The sequence below is a fragment of the Somniosus microcephalus genome, chromosome 3 (assembly GCF_052327205.1).
Source record: "Somniosus microcephalus isolate GS21.2 chromosome 3, FLI_Smic_1.0, whole genome shotgun sequence".
NCBI lineage: Eukaryota > Metazoa > Chordata > Chondrichthyes > Squaliformes > Somniosidae > Somniosus > Somniosus microcephalus.
The window spans coordinates 173568390-173595696 of record NC_140989.1 but is presented as its reverse complement, the minus strand read 5'-3'; the positions used below and the strand labels follow the sequence as shown (position 1 = coordinate 173595696).

The 27307-nt window shown below is 42.3% G+C and overlaps 1 protein-coding gene across 14 annotated transcripts in view; it reads right to left on the bottom strand.

Annotated features, from left to right (window-relative positions):
- LOC147121580 (mitogen-activated protein kinase kinase kinase kinase 3-like) overlaps nucleotides 1-27307 on the bottom strand; it is a 244010-nt gene that overhangs the window by 96622 nt on the left and 120081 nt on the right. For 4 of the 14 annotated variants that reach the window (XM_085981929.1, XM_085981935.1, XM_085981932.1 and 1 more), the window contains 4 exons: nucleotides 21348-21386; nucleotides 21008-21055; nucleotides 19155-19197; nucleotides 1822-2101 (listed from right to left, as the gene is read on the bottom strand). In XM_085981929.1, coding sequence (XP_085838055.1) covers nucleotides 1822-2101; nucleotides 19155-19197; nucleotides 21008-21055; nucleotides 21348-21386 — 410 coding nt within the window. The remainder of the gene's footprint in view (nucleotides 1-1821; nucleotides 2102-19154; nucleotides 19198-21007; nucleotides 21056-21347; nucleotides 21387-27307) is intronic. The other 10 variants (XM_085981939.1, XM_085981940.1, XM_085981942.1 and 7 more) reach the window with 5 other exon arrangements.

Here is a 27307-nt window from a genome sequence, read left to right as displayed (position 1 = left end):
ACAGCCTCATTTATGCTCCAGTCCTAACGCTATAGCTGAAGCTGCCGTTAGTGGTTAAGGTGGGCAGAATAGTCCAGTATACTGCTTCAGTTCTTGGCTCACAAGGTACTTTGTTGTACCACTTCTTCCCCTGATCAGGGATTCATGGCCCAATGTCACTGCAGAGTGCCATGGCAGTCAGCTACGTGGCACCGATTTAGTAATTCAGTAGAATATTGAGCTAAATATTCTCATCGCACGACACACAAAAGCAAAAATTCAGAAACAGCAAAGCAGTACCCAGAACATATTCACCATCAACAGCGTCTGCAGAATGTCAACTAGTCAAAAAGAGTAAAGCACAATGACTGGAAGCAGAAGTGGCAGTGACCTGTTCCCAACGTCAATATCTTCAATTCAGAATTAGACAAATCAGTGGTCACTGCAGTTGCAAGCAGATGTAAGATTGTGACCAACAGCAAATAACATGTGGCAACAACATTTTAAGGTATAAGAAAATTTAGATACATCAAAATTAACTTCAAAAGGACAACTCTTTTGAGAGTCAAATATAAACTTATAAAGGCAGAGGGAAGGAGAAACCACCACTTTAAACATCTTTTGGTTTTAAATGTTGAAAAGAAACGTGTCTGTTTGGATTAATGTTTATGACACAGCTCATTAACCCACAAGATGTATTCAGGACAATTTACAAAAATCGATTTTTTGTTTTAGAAATTCTCTTTAAAAAGTTCATTTTGTTTTCTTGCTAACTTTTCCCACCACTGCTAAAGGCATTGACTCCTTGCTAGGGTAGGGCTGCACGAGCACCAGCCGCCCTCCTGTACCTCGTCCAAGTGACCATTATTACCCTTGTTCGCGCTGACCTACATTGGCTCCTGGTCCTCCAATGCCTCAAACTTAAAATATCCATCCTCATGTTCAAATCCCTTCATACCCTTCCAATCTCTAATCTTCTCCAACCTACAACCCTCAGAACGCAGCATTCCTCCAACTCCTGCCTCTTTTGTATCCCCTACTCCCTTCGCTTCACCATTGGCGGCCGTGCCTTCAGCTGTCTAGGCTCTGGAATTCCCTCCCTAAACCTGTCTGTCTCTCTCTCCTCCTTTAAGACACTCTTTAAAACTTTTAGTCAACCCTCCCAATATCTCCTTCATTGGCTCAGTGTTGAATTTTGTCTGGTTATGCTTCTCTGAAGCACCTTGGGATGTTTTTCTAACTGAAGGTGCTATATAAATGCAAGTTGTTGTTGCATTCACGTGACAGTCACAACAGTGAGTGTTGGGAAATGTGAGAACCAAGCCCAATCTGTCCTCATCCAACAGACACGTACACACACTACCACGACATAGCACTCTCAGTCTAGGCTCACACATGAAGAATGACCATTTGGATGAGATAATGGAGGGCCCTTGGCACCTGTAAAACCATAGCCCAGCAACAGCCAGCAGCCTCAGGACAGAAGGGGAGAAAAACAGGGAAAAAACAAGTGAAACACAGAAAATTCAGGCCACTATATTCCGATTTAAAATGAAAAAGGAGGATTGGTTCCTCAATATTAAAATTCTTAAAGTGGTATGTGGCTTCAAGTACCATTACTACTGAATGGAGAAACAAGTTGTGGGGTTATTCCAACATTACCAAATTATGTGTCCACAATTTTAGCAAACGAAAAAGAGATTTCTAATTATGATGGGAAGGAAGATGCATACAAGGTTCAAAAGAAAATATTTCAGCTGTATCTAGTTGCACTACATGAAGGTGAACAGCTGGCTTAATTCTCACTACTTTGCAGGGAGCTGGTAATTGGAAATGCCTTACTCTCACCAGCCCTATCATGTGAGTCTTCCAGCCACCTCTTGAACTGTTTAAAGGCTCCTGTATACTCTTCCGTGTCACTCGAGCTCTCGTTATCCTCGCCGTCATTACCTAGGGCACTGTTCCTGATATAACTGCTGTTGGGAGGTAACCGGGGAGGGGGAGGTCTTGGTGGCACTTGTGTGCTTGGTCGTGCGGGGCTGTCAGATGGACATCTCTTGATTGTTCCTTGATTCTCTTCTTCAGGATAATTGCTTTCTTGTGGTATGTAGATTGACTTCGGCTGAATATAAGAAAAACATGTTTTAAAAATCACATCTGTCCCAGGATTTTTTGAATGTTTCAGATTCATCCCATTTCTACAACCCTGGTGCTACCCTGCCAATGTGCTATTTTTTTACACATACTTAATGACGTTTCTCTTGGCTGTTGAAAGTAGGCTATGGTGGGCAATGTTGGAGGCACAAGAATTATAGCTTGAGCAAAGCAGGTACAGGTGCAGGTTCCAAAATGACTGCACAGTTAATCAGTTACTGATAAGTCCAAAGATTTTCTGACGAGTAATCAGTTATTTCAATAAAGTGATTAGAGCTGTGAATTTATAGCTACATTTACTTGTTATTAATATTATACGTACCAAAACAGTCCTATCACTGCTCATGGGCTCGCATGGAAGGCTAAAGGTGCCTGAAAAATCATTCCAATTACATTTGTTGCTGGCAATAAGGCTTAAAAAAAAGTTAAGAATGAGTGTATTCTACAACGATTCAAAGACTCTAGATTCACCATCTTGTGTGGAACTGAGCCACACAGACCAGAGGTCCCAGGTTTGGTCTGTGCTTAATCAGCTGCTCTCAGCTAAGACTGATCTCAGTAACCCAGAAGAGGAGGAGGAAGAAAAAAATACAACCAGCACCCTATTCCTGATTACCAGCTCATGTTTCAGGCATAATTCCAGAGATTACATTGGTGTTTCAGGAACTGAATTTAAGCATCAAGTATACTTGAGCACAAAATCTAGGTTGACACTTCAGCACAGTACTGGGGAACGCTGCACTATCAGAAGTGCCGTCTTTCGGAGGAGACGTTAAACCGAGGCCCTGTCTTGCCTCTCAGGCTGACGTAAAAGATTCCATGGCACTATTTCAAAGAAAAGTAGGGAAGTTAACCCCAGTGTCCTGACCAATATTTATCCATCTATCAACATCACAAAAACAGATTATCTGGTCATCATCACATTGCTGTTTGTGGGAGCTTGCTGTGTGCAAATTGGCTGCCGTGTTTCCTACATTACAACAGTGACTACACTTCAAAAGTACTTCATTGACTATAACGCGCTTTGGATCGTCCTGAGGTCGCGAAAGGCGCTATATAAATGCAAGAAGTCATCTAATTAAACCATCTAAAATTACATTTTATTTAAATATTGTGCTAAATAAAGTGAGTGAGCGTGCAAGCGAGAGAGAAATGACTGCCTAGACATGGGGAATGAGAGCAAGGAGGAATGAGGAAGTAAGGTAGGTATGGCGAATGAGACACAGAGCACGTGCAACCGCGAGGGAAAAAAAGTGCAATAAATGGGTCAAGCAAGACCGCACATGGAGACAGATGGTGAGTGAGTGTGCACATGGAGAAAGAGAGCAAAAGTGCACATGCGCAAAGTAGAGAGTACGCACAAGAGTGAGGGGGCGAGCATGCATGGAGAATGAACAGGTGCGAGAGTTCACAGAGACAGAGCATGGGAACGCAATTGCACACAGAAAAGCAAGTGCACACAAGAGCACGTAAACCCCAGCAACAGTACGAGAATGTGTGTTTATGGGTCTATATCAGGAGGGGATAGGATTGGGCTGACACTGTCTAGGCTCAAATGTGAAAGATATTCATTCAGGTAAGATACCAAAGGGCTAATGTGCCTGTGGAATTATACCAATCATAACTCAGTATCTTCAAGAGAACAGCAGACAACAGGGAGACAACATATGAAAAAGCAGAAATGATTCAAGAACTCCTACTTCCCACTAAATAAGTGAACATTTTTAATCTTTTGCTATCTTCAATCAATTAAAAGTGGCTTTAACAAGCCCTGATTTTGGTGTTGATGTACCACTCGACGACAGCATGACCCATTTAATGCTTTTACATTTTGTCGCCAGTTGAAGTATACAAAGATACGAAACAAAAAAAAACAATGGAATGGGGCAATTCTGACAATCCATGGTTTCTACACAAGCCACATTGCATATCTATTTATGGTGTAGCATCTGTGAAAACATGCAAAATATTAAATGTACAAATCATTAGGCAGTATTCCGTTTTTAAAAATTGCTCACCCCCAGTTTTTAAATCAGTGCTTTTCCCAACCCCACACGTTCAGCTTTTGCCAACTATCTACCTCAGGTTCCATTTACTTTGGAATTTGAACAATACACTTTTCTCTCAATTTAGATTACAATCTTGATGTACAGTTCTGACAGGCAACTTCTCAGTCATCACATCAAACTTTCCTTCAGCTCAACATTGTAAAATGAAAATAATCCTTTTCATTTCCTGCCAGCAATTACATGGGTCTGGCTCTAGCTCCATCAACCTCCCCTGTTGTTAACTCAGCATGATGCGCAACCTCAGCATTCCACTTGACCTGGAGCTGAACTTTTTACTCAAAATCCAGTTAGCCAACAACTGCAATTTTCTACTTCTAGAACATTGCCTACTTGCGCCCCTGGTTCTCTCCGTCTGCTGGCAAAAGCCTAATCCGCACCTTCATCACTTTATGGATTGACTTTCCATTGCTCTCCTCACCGACCTTTGCTCTTCCACTCTTCATAAACTTCAGTTGGTCTAGAATCTACCTCTTGTACAAAGTCCTTAACACCCCATCATCGCTGTCCTTGCCAAGCTCCACTGGCTCCTTGTCTGCCTAAGTATTGGCTTCAAGGTCTTCATCTTCAAATCACTCCACAGTTGGGCACCACTTTAAGCAATTGTCTCCCGTCATATATCCCAGCCCACACCTTTCACTTTTCCACCAGAGGCCAATTTTTCAGAATCCTTTCCCAAAACCACTACACCTTGCTGCTGCTCTCAATTGCTTCAAAAGTCTCTTAAAAACATCCTGCTTCTACCATGCTTCCCAGTCCCCCTCACCCTCTATCCAGAATCCTCCCCGTTCCTCCATGCAAAGAATATGAAGACATTCTTTTATATCTGGGATATAAGCATTAATCTCTATTACAAAACAGAGTACACTATTCAGCCCCTTGAGCCTGTTCTGCCATTCAATGAGATCATAGCAGATCTGTAACCTAACTCCATCCATCCGCCTTTGCTCCATATCGCTTAATACCTTTGGCGAGCAAAAATCTATCGATGACAGGCTTAAAATGATGAATTGAACTAGCATCTACTGCTTTTTGTGGGAGCATGTTCCACACTTCTACCACCCTGTGTGTGAAGACGTGTTTCCTAACTTCTCCCTGAATGGCCTGGCTCTGATTTTAAGGTTATGTCCCCTTGTCCTAGACTCCTCCACCAGCGGAGAGAGATTCTCTCTACCTACCCCTCTACCTACCCTATCAATTCCTTTCAAAATCCTAAAAAACTCAATCAAATCACCCTGTAACCTTTTATATTTCAGAATACAAGACTAATTTATGTAACCTCTCCTCACAATTTAATTCTTGGAGCCCTGATAACATTCTGGTGAATCTGCGCTGCACTCCTTCCAAGGCCAATATGTCCTTTCTAAGGTGCGGGGCCCAGAACTGTACACAGTATTCCAGATGTGGTCTAACCAGAGCTTTGTATAGCTACAGCAAACCTTCCTCCCCTTTATATGCTAGCCTTTTAGATATAAAGGCTTACATTCCATTAGCTTTTTTGATTTTTTTGTACCCGACCACTACATTTCAGTGATGTGTGTATATGGACCCCTAAATCTCTTTGGACCCCCACTGTTCCTATCTTTTCACCATTTAAAAAACTCAGATCTACCCTTTTTTGGTCCAAAATGGATGAATTCACACTTAACTGTGTTGAAATCTATCAGACAGTTTTACCCACTCACTTAATCTATCAATCTCTCTGGAATTTTATGCACCTGTCTAAACTACCTACTATGCCACTAATCAGCAAACTTAGATATATGGCTCTCTATTTATTAATACAGTAAACTCTTTCTTATCCGGCACCTACGGGACCAGCGTGGTGCCGATTGATGAAAAATTCTGGATAACAGGGAGGTAGGCCATTTTTAAACACAAACAAAAATAAAAACCACTGACTAACTCGGCCACCGCGGGAGACTCAGACTCGGCAAAACGAGTGCTGGATGGATTCGGCAAGATTACCGGTTATCTATTTTGCCGGTTATTAAAGTATTCCAGATGATTAAGTGCCATTTAAACAAGAGTTTATTGTAACTTAAATAAAACAATTAGATAGTTGGGGGCACAGCACAGATCCTTGTGGGACACCACTAGTCACATCTTTTCAATCTGAGTATATACACCCATCATCTCTACTTTCTCTCTTCTACTTCCTAACCAATCTCCGAACCAGGTCAATAATTTTCCTTCAATTCCATGAGCTTTAATTTTAGTTAACATTCTCTTATGTGGAACCTTATTGAATGCCTTCTGGAAGTCCAGATAAACTATATCCATAGACATTCCCCTGTCTACTACTTTAGTTCCTCAAAAAATTAAATTAGGCTAATTAGACATGACCTACACTTTACGTCACTCTTTCCTTAATTATAGATTCCAGTATCTTCCCCCACAACAGATGTTAGATCATGTCTATAATTTCCAGGTTTCTCTCTCTCTCACCGTTCTTAAATAATGGAGTTATATTTGCAATTTTCCAATCTAAAAAAGGGACAATTCCTGAATCGAGCACGCTTTGGAAGATTGTGGCTAAAGCATCTGCCAATTTCCTTTAAAACCCTGGGATGGAAACCACCAGGTCCTGGCAATTTGTCAGTCTTTAGTGCCATTATTTTTTCTAATACTATTTTGTTGCTTACATTAACTTTGGTGATTTACAGTCCTAGATTCATAATTAGTTTCCCTGGAATGTGAGGTATATTATTCTTCTACTACTGTGAAAACAAAGTAATTAAATCAACAAGTCTGCCATTTTCTTATTTTCAATATTACCCCATCTACTTTAAAAGGGCCCACATTACCCTTGACTACCCTATTGCTTCTAACATATTTATAAAAACTTTTTGTATTCATCTCGATATCCCTTGCAAGTTTCTTTTCATATTCACTTTTTGAAGCTCTTATTATTGTTGTTGTCTTCCTTTGCTGTTCTTTATATCACTCCCAGTCCCCTGGATCTACACAATTCTTTGCACTTTTGTATGTTCTTTCCTTTAGCTTTATGCTATCTCTGACCTCCTTTGTCCACCAAGGCTGTTTTATTTGGTAAAGTAGAGCTCTTGCCCCTTAGGGGTATACACTGGTCCTGTATTAAGCAAAATTATTTTTTTAACACCTCCCACTGTTCATCTGTAGTTTTACCCAATAAACAGTTTCGACCAGTTTGCTGTCATCAGCCTCTGTCTCATCCTGTTAAAAGTTAGCCTCACCAAAATCTAGCATTTTAGTGCCTGTGTTACGTTTCTCCTTTTCAAACACAACACTGAATTTGATCATATTACGATCACTGTTCGATAAATGTTACCTTACTGTTCGATTAACTAATACTGGCTCATTACTAAATCTAGTATGGCCTGTCCTTTTGTTGGTTCTAGAATGTATTGCTACAAAACTATCTTGAATGCACTCAAGAAATGCACCACATTTCAGGCTCCAGTTATGCTGCTCTTCCCAATCTATAAATGAAAATTCAAGTCTCCCATTAAAACAACTCTGCTTTTGCAACAAGTCTCTCTAATATCTGAATTAATACATTCTGCTATTTCATTGCAGGTTACAAAATCAGCCCATTCAAAAAAAGAGAAAAAAAATTGAGTATTTATTTCAGTCATAGAAACATAGAAGATAGGAGCAAGAGTGGGCCATTCGGCCCCTCAAGCCTGTTTCGCCATTTAATGAGATCATGGCTGATCATCCAAATTCAGTACACTGTCCCTGCTTTCTCCCCATATCCCTTGATCCCTTTAGCCTTAAGAAATATATCTAACTCCTTCTTGAATATATTTAATGAATTGGCCTCAACTGCCTTCTGTGGTAGAGAATTCCACAGGTTCACCACTCGCTGGGTGAAGAAATTCCTCATCTCTGTCCTAAATGGCTTACCCCTTATCCTTAGACTGTGACCCCTGGTTCTGGACTCCCCCGCCATCGGAAACATCCTTCCTGCATCTAGTCTGTCTAGTCCTGTTAGAATTTTATAAGTTTCAATGAGATGCCCTCTGACTCTTCTAAACTCTAGCGAATATAAGCCTAATCAACCCAATCTCTCCCCATACGTCATTCCTGCCATCCCAGGTATCAGTCTGGTGAATCTTCACTGCACTCTCTCCATGGCAAGAACATCCTTCTTCAGATAAGGCGACCAAAACTGCACACAATACGCAAGGTGTGGTCTCACCAAGGCCCTGTACAACTGCAGCAAGACATCCTTGCTCCTGTACTCGAATCCTCTCGCTATGAAGGCCAACATACCATTTGCCTTCTTAACCGTCTGCTGCACCTGCATACTTACCTTCAGCGACTGGTGCACAAGGACACCCAGGTCTCGTTGCACTTCCCCTTTGCCCAATCTATTGCCATTCAGATAATAATCTGCCTTCCTGTTTTTGCCACCAAAGTGGATAACCTCGCATTTATCCACATTATACTGCATCTGCCCAATCACGCAACCTGTCCAAATCATACTGGAGTTTCTCTGCATCCTCCTCATAGGACACATGCCCACCCAGCTTTGTGTCGTCTGCAAACTTGGAGACATTACATCTAGTTCCCTTGTCTAGATCATCAATATATATTGTGAATAACTGGGGTCCTAGCACCAATCCCTGCAGTACCCCACTAGTCTGCCTGCCACTCAGAAAAAGACCCGTTTATTCCAACGCTCTGCTTTGTCTGCCAACCAGTTCTCTATCCAAGTCAGTACCTTACCCCCAATCCCATGTGCATTAACTTTGCACGCTAATCTCTTATGCGGGACCTTATCGAAAGTCTTCTGAAAGTCCAAATACACCACATCCACTGGTTCTCCCTTATCTATTCTACCAGTTACATCCTCAAAAAATTCCAGTAGATTAGTCAAGCATGATTTACCTTTTGTAAATCCATGTTGACTTTGTCCGGTCCTGTCACTGTTTTCCAAGTGCTCTGCTATTACATCTTTTATAATGGACTCCAGCATCTTCCCCACTACCGATGTCAGGCTTTCCGGTCTATAATTCCCCGTTTTTTCTCTACCACCTTTTTTAAATAGTGGGGTTACAATAGCTACCCTCCAATCCATGGAGACTATTTCATAGTCCATAGAATGTTGGAAGATTCTTATACCACCCCCTCCAAACAAAGAACCCTCAGATTTTGTAAAAACAATCAGCAGTTATATCTAGAATAATGACCCTGTGGCGGATCGCCACCTAAACGGGCGCAATCCACTTTTCCGTCCGTGGACAATAAATCGGGCACCTTGCCTTTAAGAAGCATGCTGCCTTTAAGGCATGACAAAGGAGCGGGCGTCGCCCTCAGTGTGTACTCAAAAGCACGGGTGTCGCCCTCAGTCTGTTTTCGGGTTTAGCAGAGAGAGGAGCTGGGGCAGCCATCTCTCAAGAGAATGTAATAAAAGCCACGTGTTCCTCAGATCGGTTCGGCCTCCATTCGTGTTCCGCGGCAGCCGCAACAACCCTCTTATATTCTCCTGCTGCAGAATCAATTTCATAGAAACATACATAACACATCAAAACCAATTACCGCCCCATCAGTCTACTCTCAATCAGCAGCAAAGTGATGGAAGGTGTCATCGACAGTGCTATCAGGCAGCACTTACTCACCAATAACCTGCTCACTGATGCTCAGTTTGGGTTCCGCCAAGACCACTCGGCTGCCGACCTCATTACAGCCTTGGTCCAAACGAGCTGAATTCCAGAAGTGAGGTGAGAGTGACTGCCCTCGACATCAAGGCAGCATTTGACCAAGTGTGGCATGAAGGAGCCCTAGTAAAACTGAAGGCAACAGGAATCGGGGGGGAAAACTCTCCACTGGCTGGAGTCATACCTGGCACAAAGGAAGATGGTTGTGGTGATTGAAGGTCAATCATCCCAGCCCCAGGACATCGCTGCAGGAGTTCCTCAAGGCAGTGTCCTAGGCCCAACCATCTTCAGCTGCTTCATCAATGACCTTCCCTCCAACATAAGATCAGAAATGGGGATGTTCGCTGATGACTGCACAGTGTTCAGTGCCATTCACAACTCCTCAGATAATGAAGCAGTCCATGCCCGCATGCAACAAGACCTGGACGACAGTCAGGCTTGGGCTGATAAGTGGCAGGTAATATTCGTGCCACACAAGTGCCAGGCAATGGCCATCTCCAACAAGCGAGAGTCTAAACACCGCCCCTTGATATTCAATGGGATTACCATCACCGAATCCCCCACCATCATCATCCTGGGGGTCACCATGGACCAGAAACTTAACTGGACGAGCCACATAAATACTGTGGCAACAAGAGCAGGTCAGAGGCTAGGTATTCTGTGGCGAGTGTCTCACCTCCTGACTCCCCAAAGCCTTTCTACCATCTACAAGGCACAAGTAAGGAGTGTGATGGAATACTCTCCACTTGCCTGGATGAGTGCAGCTCCAACAACACTCAAGAAGCTCGACACCATCCAAGACAAAGCAGCCCACTTGATTGGCACCCCCTCTACCACCTTAAACATCCACGCCCTCCACCACCGGCGTACCATGGCTGCAGTGTGTACCATCTACAAGATGCACTGCAGCAACTCGCCAAGGCTTCTTCGGCAGTACCTCCCAAACCTCAGCCTCTTCCACCTAGAAGGACAAGGGCAGCAGATGCACGGGAACACCACCCCCTCCAAGTTCCCCTCCAAGTAACACATCATCCTGACTTACAAGTATATCGCTGATCCTTCATCGTCACTGGGTCGAAATCCTGGAACTCCCTACCTAACAGCACTGTGGGAGTACCTTCACCACACGGACTGCAGCGGTTCAAGGCGGCGGCTCACCACCACCTTTTCAAGGGCAATTAGGGATGGGGAACAAATGCTGGCTTTGCCAGCGACGCCCACATCCCATTAAAAACGAATAAAAAAAAGTTGAGTAGTTCTATTATAAGTTTTAGAAGCCAATGATTGTACACATTGTATATTACTGTTTTGTGCTCTTTTCTCACTAACAATTAATGGAATGTCTTACATTCAAGTCAGAAACTTGATTAACAAATTATTTTTGTCTTTGTAGCAGTTATAAACATAGCAGTTAGAATTTATAATTGCATAGAATATACAGCACAGAAACAGGCCATTCAGCCCAACCAATCTATGCCAGCATTTATGCTCCACTCCAGCCTCCTCCCATCCTTCCTCAGCTAACTATAAATAAGCATTACCCTCTATTCTCTTCTCCCTCATATGCCTATTTAGCCTTCCCTTAAATGCATCTATACTATTCACCTCAACCACTCCCAGTGGTAGCAAGTTCCACATCCTCACCACTCTTTGGGTAAAGAAGTTTCTTCTGAATTCCCTATTGGATTTCTTGGTGACTATCTTAAATTGATGGCCTCTGGTTTTGCTCTTCCCCACAAGTGGAAACACTCTCTCTGTATCTACTCTATCAAAACCTTTCATAATCTTAAAGACCTCTATTAGGTCACCCCTCAGCCTTCTCTTCTCAAGAGGAGAAAAAAAAGTCCCAGCCTCTTCGTCCTTTCCTGATGGGAATAACCTCGCATTTCTGGTATCATCCTTGTAAATCTTTTTTGTACCTTCTCCAGTGCTTTTATATCCGTGTTATAATATGGTGACCAGAACTGTACACAGTGTGGTCTAACCAAGGTTTGATACAGGTTTAGCATAACTTCTCTACTTTTCAATTCTATCCCTCTAGAAATAAACCCGAGTGCTTGGTTTCCTTGCTAACCTGTGGCGCAACTTTGTGATTTGCGTATTTGTACTCCCAGATCCCTTTGCTCCTCTACTCAATTTAGATTCTTATTTTCCAAGTAATATGTGACCGTGTTATTTTTCTTACCAAAAAGTAATACCTCACACTTATCAGTGTCGAAATTAATTTGCCAATTATATGCCCATTCTGCAAGTTTATTAATGTCTTGCAATTTGTTGCAGTCCTCCTCAGTATTGACTGTCCCTCCCAATTTGGTGACATCTGCAAATTTAGAAAGTATTTTTGATTCCAAAGTCTAAATCGTTAATATAAATTGTAAACAATGGTCCCAGCACTGATCCTTGTGGAACACCACGGCCCACCTTTTGCCACTGTGAATAGCTACCCTTTACCCCTACTCTCTGCTTTCTGTCTTGAAGCAAGCCAGCTAGCTATCCATTCTGCTATCTGTCCCCTGACTCTGCATTCTCTGACCTTATTCATCAGTCTATTATGTGGCACCTTATCAAAGGCCTTTTGGAAATCTAGATAAATTACATCTACTGCATTACTCTCGTCACCTCTAGGTTGGTCAAGCAAGACTTGCCCTTTTGAAATCCATGCTGACTATACATTATATTTTTGGTTTCTAGATGTTTTTCTATTTTCTCCTTTAGTAGGGATTCATAGAATCACAATAGTACAGCACAGAAGGAGGCCATTCAGCCCATCAAGTCTGCGTTGGCTCTTTCGAAGAGCAATCCAGTTAGTCCCACTCCCCTGCTCTTTCCCCATATTCCTGCAATATTTTCTCCTTCAAATATTTATCCAATTCCCTTTTGAAGGCTGCTATTGAATCTGTATCCACCACTCTATCAGGCAGTGCATTCCAAATCCTAACCACTTGTTGCATAAAAAGGTTTTTCCTCATGACGCCTCTGGCTCTTTTGCCAGTCACCTTAAATCTGTGCCCTCTCATTATCGACCCTTCAGCCATTGTAAACAGTTTCTCTTTATTTACTCTAACTAAATCCTTCATGATTTTAAACACCTCTATCAAATCTCCTCTTGGCCTTCTCAGCTCCAAAGAGAGCAACTCCAGCTTCTCTAGTCTATCCACATAACTGTAATCCCCCATCCCTGGAACCATTCTAGTAAATCTCTTCTGTACTCTCTCCAAAGCCTTCACGTCCTTCCTAAAGTGTGGTAACCAGAATTTGACAATACTCCAGCTGGGGCCGAACAAGTCTTTTACATAGGTTTAGCATAACTTCCTGGCTTCTGTACGCTATGCCTCTATTTATAAAGCCCAGGATCCCACGTGCTTTATTAACTGCTTTGTTAACCTGTCCTGCCACCGCAAAGATTTTTGCACAATGCAAGAACAAAAATGTATGTTTTGTCAAAATTATGATGTGTGATGGACTCGAGACTATTAATATAAGATGTATGTAATAAAGATGAAGTTAATGTGTATGTATCTCCCCTGGGTGGGTGGAGCTCGTGGTAACGTTGCAAAACTTAACAAAAGAAATCTGCATAAAACAAGATAAACCCACCCCCCCCAGAGACAGCATGACTTTCAGGGTAAACAAACCCATCGGAAACCCATTGAAACTCAAGAGCCATTAAAAAGGTGTTAACAAAACGATTAACTTAATCAAGAAATGACACCAGCCTCTGCAGACAGACACATGAGTAAGGAAAGCCAATCAAGAACTGCCATGAAACTAAGTCCCAATCCTGGGGTTTTAGCAATTTATACCAGAGACAATGGACTTAAAAAGATATAAGAAGGAACAACAACAGAAAATGCTGGAAAAACTCAGCAGGCCAGGCAACATCTGTGGAGAGAGAAACAGAGTCAATGTCTCAGGTCTTCGACGTTGACTCTGTTTCTCTCTCCACGGATGTTGCCTGGCCTGCTGAGTTTTTCCAGTGTTTTCTGTTGTTATTTTGGATTTCCAGCATCCGCAGTATTTTGCTATCGTATAAAAGGAGGAACCCAGGAGGTCGCTCTCTCTCTCGCTCGATGACCACGCAGAAAAGCAGGAAGCCCCCCTCTACAGACCAGACCAAGAAGCAAGGGAGATGACTGCGTGCGTTGCCTGACTCAGGAGAAGTATAAGTCTGTTTAAATCTGTAACCCATTAGCTTACCTGTTGTAATCAAGTAGAGTCCCTAGGATACCAGTAGACTGTTGTTTTGTCCGACTGACCCTTTCTCCCGCTTGCAGAATTCCCGTTCTACCTGGACCCCTCCCCCGGCCTCTTACCCTCTCTAGATCTTTTCATCGCTAACTGCCGCTGACATCGGCCGTCTCCATTTCTCTGCCCCTCTCACTCACTCCAACCCATCTCCCTCTGAACTTGCAGTATTCCATTCTCTTAGATCCAACCCTGACATTGTCATTAAACCCACTGACAAGGCTGGTGCTGTTGTTGTTTGGCGAACTGACCTCTACCTAGCGGAAGCTGAACGGCAACTCTCTGACACCTCCTCCTACCTCCACCTGGACCATGACCCCACTACCGAACATCAAACCACCGTTTCCAAGACTGTCACTGACCTCATCTCCTCTGGAGATCTTCCCCCCGCTGCCACCAACCACATAGTTCCCCAACCCCGCACAGCCCGCTTCTACCTCCTTCCCAAGATCCACAAACAGGACTGCCCTGGTAGACCCATCGTTTCAGCCTGTTCTTGCCCCACGGAACTTATCTCTTCCCATCTCGACTCTATCTTTTCTCCCCTTGTCCAGTCTCTTCCCACCTACATCCGCGACTCTTCGGACGCCCTCCGCCACTTTAACAGTTTCCAGTTTCCTGGCCCCAACCGTTTCCTTTTCACCATGGACGTACAATCCCGCTACACCTCCATCCCCCACCAGGATGGCCTGAGGGCGCTCCACTTCTTCCTTGAACAGAGGCCCGACCAGTCCCCATCCACCACCACACTCCTCCGCTTGGCTGAACTTGTTCTCACATTGAACAACTTCTCCTTTAACTCCACTCATTTCCTCCAAATCAAAGGTGTTGCTATGGGTACCTGCATGGGTCTTAGCTATGCCTGCCTTTTCGTGGGATATGTGGAACACTCTTTGTTCCAGTCCTACTGAGGTCCCCTCCCTCACCTCTTTTTCCGATACATTGATGACTGTATCGGTGCCGTTTCCTGCTCTCGCCCCGAACTAGACAATTTCATTCACTTTGCCTCCAATTTCCACCCTTCCCTCACCTTCACATGGTCCATCTCTGACTCTTCCCTTCCCTTCTTCGACTTCTCCGTCTCCATCTCTGGGGACAGGTTATCGACCAATATTCACTACAAGCCCACTGACTCCCACAGCTACCTGGGCTACACTTCCTCCCACCCCGCCTCCTGTAAGGACTCTATTCCATTCTCCCAGTTTCGCCGTATCGGCTCCGACGATGCCACCTTCCACACCAGTGCTTCCGACATGTCTTCCTTTTTCCGCAACCGAGGATTCCCCTCTACCGTGGTTGACATGGCCCTCGACCGAGTCCGTTCTATCTCCCGCACTTCTGCCCTCACCCCTGCCCCTCCCTCCCGGAACCACGATAGGGTTCCCCTTGTCCTCACCTTTCACCCCACCAGCCTCCACATCCAACTGATCATCCTCTGCCATTTCTGCTACCTCCAAAGTGATCCCACCACCAAACGCATCTTCCCCTCCCCTCCCAGCATTCCATAGGGACCGCTCCCTCCGAGACACCCTAGTCCACTCCTCTATCACCCCCAACAGCCCTTCCCCTGCGCCTGGCACCTTCCCGTGCAAGCACAGGAGATGTAACACCTGCCCCTATACCTCCCCCCTTCCCAAACACCCCTTCCAGGTGAAACAGCGATTTACTTGTACTTCTTGCAATCTAGTATACTGTATTCGCTGCTCACGATGCGGTCTCCTCTACATTGGGGAGACCAAACCCAGATTGGGTGACCGCTTTGCGGAACACCTCCGTTCAGTCCGTAAGGGTGACCCCGAGCTTCCGGTCGCCTGTCATTTTAATTCACCGCTCCATTCCCACTCGGACCTCACTGCCCTTGGCCTCTTGCATTGTTCCACGGAAGCTCAACGTAAACTCGAGGAACAGCACCTCATCTTCCGATTAGGCACTTTGCAGCCTTCTGGACTCAATATCGAGTTCAACAATTTCAACTCATAACCTCAGCCCCTATTACATTTTTTACTTATATTTTTTTTCCACCCCTTTGTTTTGGATCTTCCCTTCCGCCCCCCCCCCCCCCGCCTTTCCTTTTTTCCCCCCCCTCTCTCCCACACAGCAGCTGTCTCCCATCCTGCCAGTACACTTCACACCTAATCTTGCTGTCTTTTGTCTCCACTGTCCTATTACCATCTCGTCTGGTTTTGAATACCTCTTAATGTCTCTTTTACTTCTTTTGTTCTATTGCAGCCCTGCCTTCGATCTATTTTATTTCCTTTCCAGTTTGAAAAAGGGTTAGACCCGAAACGTCACTCTAATTTCTCTCCACGGATGTTGCCTGGCCTGCTGAGTTTTTCCAGCATTTTCTGTTGTTATTTCTGTCCTCTTGAAGTCTATTACTATCTTCCTCACTGTTTACTACACTTCTTAGTTTTGTGTCATCTGCAAATTTTGAAATTGTGGCCTATACCCCTAAGTCCAAGTCATTAATGTATATCAAAATCAGCAGTGGCCCTAGTACTGAACCTTGGGGAATGCCACTGTATACCTCCCTCCAGTCCAAAAAACAGCCATTCACCACAACTCAGTTTTCTATCCCTTAGCCAATTTTGTATCCATGCTGCTACAGCCCCTTTCATCCCATGGACTTCCATTTTGCCAACAAGACTACAATGTGGTACTTTATGAAACGTCTTTTGAAAGTCCATATACGCATCAACTGCACTACCCTCATTCACCCTCTCTGTTACCTCATCAATAAACTCAATCAAATTAGACAAACACAATTTGCCTGCAACAAATCCATGCTGGCTCTCCTGTATTAATCCATGCTTGTCCAAGTGGCCGTTAATTTTCTCCCCTATTATTGTTTCTAAAAGCTTCCCTACCAAACAGACATTACACGGACTGGCCTGTAATTTCCAGGTCTATCCTCCTTCCCTTTTTTGAACATTATTTTTTCTACCACCAATGTTAAGCTGACTGGTCTATAGTTCCCTGGACATGTTCTATCTCCCTTCTTAAATATAGGTATTATGTTAGCTATCCGCCAGTCCTCTAACGAATCATTAAATATGTGCAGTAGTGCCTCTGCGATCTCTTCTCGAGATTCTTTTAAAATGCGCGGATGCAATCCTTCCAGACCAGGGGTTTTGTCCTCCAAGTTTGATTAGTTTATTTAATATTTCTCCTCTTTTTATTTTAAATATGGTTATATCATTTCTAATATCATCCGATGTCATGTCCACCTGATGTCTCCCTGGTAAATACAGAATCAAAGTATTTATTTAATGTTTCTGCCATTTTGCTATCGCTGCCTGTGATTTTATCCTGTCCATCCCTTAGTGGCCCTATCCCCATCTCAACTTTCCTTTTTTAAAATTTATGTGCCAGTAGAATATTTGTTTTAATGTTTCCTGATAGTTCCTCTTTGCCTTCTGTGGAAATATGATTTTGCCCTTACTAGTGCATGATGGGATACTTGACATCTAATGTATTTTTGTACCATTGCCTGTGGACTAAAACCGAGTCAGCAGCAACTAACGTAATCTTCTGACCTATTGCAATTAAGATAATCACAACCTGCCAGAACAATACATTGCAGAACTATTGGGTAACCGCACTGCTAATGACATCTGGCCAAAGAATGAAAACAATTCTGTTAAAGGTCAATCTCGTTTCTCTTTATCTGCATGAATACTGAAATAGCTTTGTACAAAAGTTGACTAGCTAACTTTTATACATGATCATATTGAACTTGTGTTCTTCACTGTATAAATATGATAATCAGACATGAGTGAGCAAATCATTTTTTGGTAACAAGATTCAAACAAAACCTCCTGACAAAATATAATTAACTAACTTTGTCTGAAGACATTTCTGTCCTGCTGACCTTTTGATTGTCCTTGTTTAAACTCTTAATTGGTTTAAGATGATACAATACCATTACACGTGATCTATGGAACGCTTGCTTGTTTGAGTGTATAAATATGCTGCATTCGCTGATGTCCTTTAGAGATGTTGGCCTAGCCTTTGTCCAGGCAGCTCTCTCCTTGTATACACTTGTATGCAAGTAAAATAAAGCTTTGCTTATCTGACGGTACAGTTTGGTTCAGAGTCTTACTCGGAGTCGAGACTTCGACACTTCCTAATTGTTTTTTTGACTTCTCTCCTGTCATGCTCCCCCCTGCTGTCCATGTACTTAGTGTATGCTCTTTCCTTACCCTCAATTTTTCCCTTATGTCTTTATTCGCCCATGGTGTCTTATTAGTGTTTAGCTTGTTCTTGTTTTTTAGCAAAATATATTTTTCCTGGACTCTGATGAACACAGTTTTAAATGTTTCCCATTGCTGTTCTACATCACTGTTTGCCAATATTGTTGTCCATTTTATTTTCCCATGTTCTATTCTCAGCCTCAAAATTGGCTTTTCTCCAATCTATTACCCTTGCCTTTGTCATGCTTAAGTAGTCGGAAAATGTATGAAATTCAAATTACAATTCTTTAGGAAAAGTGAATTGAACATTTCTACTGGGTGCAATGAGTATTACAGCAAGGCACTGGTTAAGAGAACGCTATGTGATCTTAATTCTGCAAGCTCTGTTTTCCAGATCATTTAATCCTGGTGCAGGATAAGGATTTATTTCTCAGTTACCACATAGTAACTTTCTCAGGAATACCCAATAATACCCTCAAATATGTATCCATCTCTTAAGAATGCCAACAGAACTACATTCTTTAGACCGACAGTATTCATTTGCATAAGACAGCAATCAGCTCAGACTGACTTCAGATGATGAATTTTTTAAATTCCTACCAAATATGGAAACAGCAAGATCATTTTTTTTTTTTTTTAAACTCACAGATTTAGGTAAATTATATTAAAAGAACCAAATAGTTTACTAGTGCCAATGATACAGTATTCATTATCTGGTTCTGTTTTCTAACCAACTCACCATACATCTAGCTGCAAAACCTCAGCTGAATGCATGGCCACTAATGTGCCTTTCTGCCATTCTAGAACTACCATAAATTGTACAATTAGATTGTGTTACAAAACATTGGTGTACAAGAATGTTGTCAACTTACCTTGGGAGGAAGAGGTGGTGGCACTCTAGGTTTCATTGTTGAGCTACAAAATTCAAAATAAAACAAAAAGCTAAGCAAGTGATACCAAGCATTGTGAACAATAGTTCATAAATCTTGCATCTCAAATGGCTAAAACCATCTGAGGTCTTCAGCGCACATGAGAATAAGCCTCTATCAAAAACTCCTGCGCTAAACTTCCAATTCCCCCATTCCAAGGAATAAGCGACTAACTGTAGGCACACCAGGTGATGCACTCTTGCTCATGCTAAATTCTGTCCTACACTTGCTTATCTCATACATGATATACTTGCCCCTCCACTACCCGTGCTGAATCTACGAAAGGTCAGTCTTCAGTGGCTATCTGCCCTTTCTTTGCCATACAAAAACAATCAAAGCTGAAATTTTAATGAAGTCAGATTTTTCTGATAAGCACACATCCAAAAATAATCTTCAAAGCCAATTTTATACAAAGAAAACCCTTCACATGTCTATAAAGTGACTTTCCTCACTTGTGCACAACAAAAAAAATGCATTTTGTGGATACCTAGTTTGAAAAAAAGGTGCTTTCATTTCTTCGCAATAGTATAAGTAGTTTATAAAATTAATTCCTCAATGTTGCCGAGCTCTTGTGGCATATTTCTAATATATTATCTATTAGTCAAACAAATTACATTTCCCTTGTGCTTACTGAGATGAATGGAGGATGAAGCATCCCTTTTGCTAGCATACATCAGTCCTAAACACTCTAGCGTCAGACACCCTGCAGGCCAGCTACACTGCTACATAGAAAACAGTCTCATTCCCTGCTGCAGTCCAAGTAGAGACTTCCCGTTAGTTGTTAAATCCAGAACAAGTCACAAAACAACTGAGAACCAGATTACAATCGTTATAAACCACTTTGAACATACAACTGCTAAAGGGAAAGCCTGTATCGACAATCCTGAACCTAAATCCAATTTGGATCACTAGAGTTAAATGGCAGTGATGGATTAAATTTTCCTCAAAGTTCACTTAGTTCCTCAGTGTTCAATTCAGTTTCTTTATCACTTCACTCCATATGCACTCCCATTATAACACAGCAAGGAAACAGAGCAGCTAATCTGGTTTTACCCTGCTGCCTACGACAAACCAAAAGCCTTTGAAACGGCTAAGTAATTCCAGTTTCAGGTTTGTTCATTACATCATTGAAACCAGAATGGTTTACCTAATACAACAAAACAGTTACTGAAAGCTGGGATTTCAGATTATCAGTGACATGCAAGACAGTTTTGCATCAGTGACCAATATTACTCTGTCAATATTTTATTGTCCAGGATGGGTTCTGAACCCTTGCATCCAATATTGAACTACAGGAATTCCCTAACCATTAAATTCCTGTCAAATAATGTAATGGCGATACTGGCAACCTGAGACATGCTTTGTCATGTTGTTTTTGGCTCATTGGCTTTTATCTATGTAGCACATGCATTCTAGAAGTTTTGAAAACTGAACTTGGAGCTGCATTTAACATATGCAAAAGCTGGCAAGCTAATTCAGCTTTCAAGAGGGTGTAGAGGTTACAATAACTATATAAAGCAATACAGCAAAAATAAATAGTCTTACAAAGTATGAGTCTGTTTTGAATGGCAATACAGTAAATTTATCACACGGCCTAAAGAAAAGAAAAAAGGTAGCCAAGCAGGATGGCAATGAACTATAAAAGGTTGCTTTGGTTTAGCTAGGTTGAATGTACATTGCTGAAAAAAGATTTGAGAATGTCATGCAGAATTTAATGGAGGTTATTCTGATTTAGTCTCTTACTTGCATTCTAAGTAAAACCAAATTCAGCTAAACTAGAACAAGAAAAGACTTACTGTTCAGATTCATCATCACCATCATCATCTAAATGTGCCACGTGTCCCCTAAGGAGATGAACAAGGTACTTATGGCTCAGTGGATTTCAGTGGAATAATTTCAACTAAAGTAAAAGAACTCTGGCATGCACTACCTTTAGGGCTTATTCTATATGGAGCTCATCATTATATTCTATGTTTTTTATTCATCTAAAGTAGCTGTAGACTAAGAAAATTTGATTTATACAAAATCAATTTGACAAGCACTCGAGCAAATGGTTATCTTTAGGCCACTATATAAATCTTTTAAAAAGCGAAAGGAGGATTTTTATTTTACAAAAGGCAACAAGAGAAAAATTACCGCTGATGCAGTTCCTCTTCTACTGATTTTAGAAGACTCCTTGAAATTTTAAAACAGGAAATTAGGGCTTATTTTAAACTTCACACAGTGAACAGGATAAAAATTATGCAGTTTTTGAATACATGTGCACCAAACTTAAGAGGATAAACAACACAATAACAAACTTCTATTCAGTAATAAAAAATCTTTTTATATATAAGATATCACTAGAAAAAAATCTGTGTAGAAATCCTAGCGAACACCTAAAGGTGGTGTCAATATCAAAAATGTGTTTTTATATTTCAGCAACAAATAATACATAATGCAACTATTTACTGTTATGTTGCAGTAGAGCCCTGTTCAGATCAATTCATCTTTACTGGAGGAAAAAAGTAACCTTAAACAGCAGTTGCCGTAACTGATTTACCATGCCAATCATGGAAATATCATTTGTCTGTGTAAACTAGGTTTTGATACTCAATAGTTCTACTGTAGAGCATTTTTAAAAATAAGCTGAAGACATCCTACGGCAGCTAATGGATTTTCACTCAATTTATTTATTTTTTATTCATTCATGGGATGTGGGCATCGCTGGCAAGGCCAGCATTTATTGCCCATTCCTAGTTGCCCGTTATCTCTTAATAAATCACTGTATAAACACAGCAGATTTTGCAGCACTATAAGCCCTATTCAGTTAATATAATAAAAGGAAAAGAGGACAAGAATTACTTTTTTTTTTAAATCACCCAAAGACTAAAACAGAAATTTAAAAATGTTGACTAAGATTAATTTGATCTTAGAGAACCTATGTGGCAAAGTATTATCTATACGGACCAAACAATTTGGAAGAGAGTGATTTTTAATAGGAAATAACTGTGTGGCAGTTTGAAAATCAGATAGATTAAGGACCTTCTCCATTCTTAGAATGTTATGCACCCTCCATTTTGGGGAAATCAAATACTGATCATGCACACAAAAACGTCATAGCATGCAAATAAGTGGCATCACATGTGGTTTCCAAGTCCTGTATCATATAAAGCCCCAGGCTTGTGCCAGTTCTGATTTGATCTGAATTAAAACCAGCCACTTAACAGCCACCCACCCCAAAATAATTATATCCCTGCATGTCCTGCAGAGACAGTTTAGGGGAGACTGTGTGTACAGGTCGCACACCAAAGATGAAGGACCCTACCAGATAAGCAATCTATCTTTCTTCTTCATTGTGCATCCTTGGCTCACTACAGGAACATATCAAGATAGCACAACTTTCAGAGTAGGGAGCTGACTGACTGTCACGACCAATCTGCCAAAAGCAGTGCTGTGCGCTGCAGTCAAATCTAGATAGTTACTTTTAATGTGTGAGGATTGTGCCATGTGACAGCTTTGTATATACAGGTAGACTATCCTTTATCCGAAAACCTCGGGACCAGCCGAGTTTCGGTTTTTAGAGGGTTTCGGTTTTCGGAAGTCCGGATAAAGGGTAGTCTACCTGTACTATCAACTGGAATCTCAGATGTCAAGTAAGCAACTATTTAACAGGCAGAATGATCCATAGCTTGCTTCCTGTACGGTGGTAGCAGTATAGGTTGCACTCAAGTGCTATCTGCTGCTTAGTTACTGGTTTGACTTGGATCCTTGCGTTGGAGGAAATAAATAACTGTAGAGACGTTCTAAATTATTTTTTTGCAAAGCACATTGTTCTGGAGCTTAAGGGCTGGATTTTACCAGCCCTGAGAAGGCAGGTTTGGAGGCGGGACTGCTGAGAAAATCAAAGAGAATGGGAGCAGGTCCCAAACCCGCTCTCAACCCACCTCTAACCAATCTTCCTAGGAGTCGGGTCCCCGATTTGCGCAGGGTCCCGACTCCTAGCGGCGGGAAGAGGATTATAGCCATCTAACTGCCTGCTAACAGGTAGTTAACAGGCAGTTAAGAGCTTTTTTTCCATTTTGCTACTTCTGCTGCGGGCTTCCCAACGTCGGGGAACCCCACCAGGGTAGGTGAGGCATGCTGTCGGTCTGTTGGTGTACAGATGACAGCTGCAGAAGTGGTGTGAAGGATGCAATGGGACACTAGTGAGTATCAGAAGTAAGAAAATGTTGGGAAAGTCATTTTTAATGTGTTTAGATTTTTCTGTACGTGACAAGCTTTGAAGTGTTTGTGTGGCCTCACCTCAATGGGAGAAGTGACAGATCACTTCTGTACCCTCACCTGCAGCTGCCATCTGTTTCATCCTAAGGAGTCATTGGAGAACCTGGGTGCAAGGGCTCACCTTTGTACAGTGATTGTCAGTATTTGACAGCACCTCAATGCTGTCAAACACTGTCAAATCATCTGTCAAAAATTTATGGTTCATGTGCCTTTAAGAAAACCGGCAGATGAAGCATCATCAACTGACACCGGCTTTCCCTTCCGGGGAAAATAGCATCGGTGCATCAGACGTCGCTGGGGGCGGGACTAGAACCCAGAAGGTAGTAGTCCCGCCCCCAACTCGTCATGGTGAGTAAAATCCAGCCCTAAGCATCTACATAGTGAAAATAAAGCGTCAGTTCTGATTTTGTTGAGAATACAACAATGAAACAATCCGTTGATTCAAAAGGAGAGTGGGAAGTGATCTCAAGTTAAAAACTCCAGATGAGTCCTAAAGCCTGTCAGAATGTCTAATCAAAGGCAGATAATCAACAGCCAGGGCTTCCAGTTCACTAAATCTGGCATGCCAGATATGCCATTTTCCACACAAGAACCTTAAATTCACAGTCAAGATTTGAACAGTGGGTATGTTAGTGTGAAGAACTAAATTAATGCCCCAATTAGGAGCCAGCTTGCTTAAAATAAGACAACGGGTGATCTGTTAACAATACAAACACAAATGGGCCAGCAGACTGAAATCACATGAACCCAAATAGAACTAGCTTTTAAACCAGTGATAAATAAATGCAGGAGATTTGCCGAACATCACATGGAATCACAAGATAAAACCTGATAAGGATCTATCTTACCTCATTCATCTAGAAAGACCCTCTGCCCTATCTCCCATAAAATTTTACAGCATAAAATTGTTCCAGAATGATTCCAGGTTTTTGCTTCCACTCTCTACCCAGAAGTCCATTTCAGGTTTTGATTGCTATGTGAAGAACTACTCTGACATCAGTCCTAAATTTGCTTTTCACTAGTTTGAACCAGTGTCCTACTCCAACTGTTTAGGCTGAAGTAATTTTCTGAATCTACCATTTCCACACCATTTGCTATTGTATAAGTTCACCTCTCAGTCACCTCCTTTGAAGGCTGAAAAGCCTAAGTTTTCCCCTCATAATTCAGCCCACTGCTGCTAGAATCAACCAACTGGCTCTTCGCTGAACTGCCTCCAGGGCCTGAATGTGTCTGTGTCTTGGTGACCAGAAGAGAACCCTAAAGCTGTGGTCTGACCAAAGCAATATACTGTTTTGAACATGACTTCCTCTGACTTGTACTGGCTATACAGTTCAGCATTCCATTTGCTTAATTCTCTCCTGCACAGAGGCTAGATATGTTATACACACGAGTCTAAGACACAATCTCTCAACTTCAGAAAGATTTAGGTGTCCTTGTACAGGAAACACAAAAAGATAGCATGCAGGTACAGCAAGCAATTAGGAAGGCAAATGGTATGTTGGCCTTTATTGCAAGGGGGTTGGAGTACTAGAGTAAGAAGTCTTACTACAATTGTACAGGGCTTTGGTGAGACCACACCTGGAGTACTGTGCACAGTTTTGGTCTCATCGGAGGAAGGACGTCCTTGCCTTAGAGGCGGTGCAACAAAGGTTCACTAGATTGATCCCTGGGATGAGGGGGTTGTCCTATGGAGGAGAGATTGAATAGATTGGGCCTATACTCTCTGGAGTTTAGATGAATGAGAGGTGATCTCATTGAAACATAAGATACTGAGGGGGATTGACAGGGTAGTTGCGGAGAGGTTGTTTTCCCTGGCTGGAGAGTCCAGAACTAGGGGGCACAGTCTCAGGAGCCGTAGTCTCAGGGGTCAAACATTTAAGACTGAGATGAGGAGGAATTTCTTCACTCAGAGGGTTGTGAATCTTTGGAATTCTCTACCCCAAAGGGCTGTGAATGCTGAGTCTATGAGTATATTCAAGGCTGAGATAGATAGATTTTTGGACTCCTGGGGAATCAAGGGCTATGGAGATCGGGCAGGAAAGTGGAGTTGAGGTCGAATATCAGCCATGATCTTATTATATCCCATCTTTTGATCTACCTGTGGGATCAGAGAAACTGAGGATCACTCATCTTTGAGTCCAAGAGGAGAGACCATCCAGGTTCCAGACTGCCACAGCTTCTGTCGCTGACAGGAACATAGCAATAGAGACAAATATATCTGTCTCTGCATGATCCTAGCACCCCAAAACATTTTGAACTACCTCCAGTTCAACCATGAAGGTCAACTGAGCTGACACAGCATCTGTTGCGATGTTGTCTAATCTACACTGGCTAAACACTGAACTGAGACGGTATCATGCCAACAAAATTGTACCAGCAGGATCACATCTTGGCAAAGGTTTGAGAACAAGTCTCTCCTGTTCCCCTCTTGTTTGTTGGCATGACACAAAACACGCATTCCAGTTTGCTTATACAATGGACTGGAAGTATAGTCAAGCTTGCTTTAATGCCTCAGCTCCAATCAATTTTTGCACTAAATGAACAACTCGATTGTCCATTTTTCCAGAGCTCAGCTGGCTTGTTTATCCTATCAGGCTGGTGCCTCCCACCACCAAGTTGCATACAAGAGATTGCCTAGTACAGGTAGACTATCCTTTATCCGAAAACCTCGGGACCAGCCGTGTTTCGGTTTTCGGAAAATTTCGGATTTCAGAAGGTATTTTATAAGACTGGGAAATTTGGCGGCGGGGGGGGGGGGGGGGGTCGGCGGTGGGGGTCGGGGTCGTGCGCACGACTTACGCTGAATGAAAAAACTTTCGGTTTTTAGAGGTTTTCGGAAGTTCGGATAAAGGATAGTCTACCTGTAGTACCTTGTCCTGCTGTGACCAAGCAGTGAGGTCCAGAGCCAAGACCCAGTCCATCCTAATATCCCTATTAGGGATGTGGTAACAGGGCACTTAGAAAATCATAATATGATTGGGTAGAGTCAACCCAGATTTATGAAAGGGAAATAGTGTTTAACAAATCTGTTAAGAGTTTTGAGGTTGTAACTAGCAGGGTAGATAACAGGGAACCAGTGGATGTAATCTATTTGGATTTTCAAAAAGCATTCGATAAACTGCCACACAAGGTTATTACACAAAATTAGGGCTCATGGGTTGAGGGTAATATATTAGCATGGATTGAGGATTGGTTAACAGACAGAAAACAGTAAGCAGCAATAAATGGGTCACTTTTGGGTTGGCAGGCTGTAACTAGTGGGGTACCACAAGGCTCAGTGCTTGGGCCTCAGTTATTTATAATCTATATCAGTAACTTAGATGAGGGGACCAAGAGTAATGTATCCAAGTTTGCTGACAATACAAAGTTAGGTGGGAAAGTAAGTTGTAAGGAAGATGCAAAGGGATATAAAACAGGTTAAGTGAGTAGGTAAGAATGTGGCAGATCGCATATAATGTGGAGAAATGTGAAGATATTTACTTTATAGGAAAAATAGAAAAGCAGAATATTAAATGGAGAGAGACTGGGAAATGTCAGTATTCAGAGGGACTTGGGTGTCCTTGTACACGAATCACAGATAGTTAACATGCAGTTACAGCAAGCAATTAGGAAAGCAAATGGTATGTTAGCCTTTATTATAAAAGGATTGGAGTACAAGAGTAAAGAAGTCTTACTGCAATTATATAGGGCCTTGGGGAGATCACATCTGCAGTACTGTGTACCGTTTTGGTCTCCTTACCCAAGGAAGGATTATACTTGCCTTAGAGGAAGTGCAACAAAGGTTCACCAGACTGATTCCTGGGATGGGGGGATTGTCCCATGAGGAGAGATAG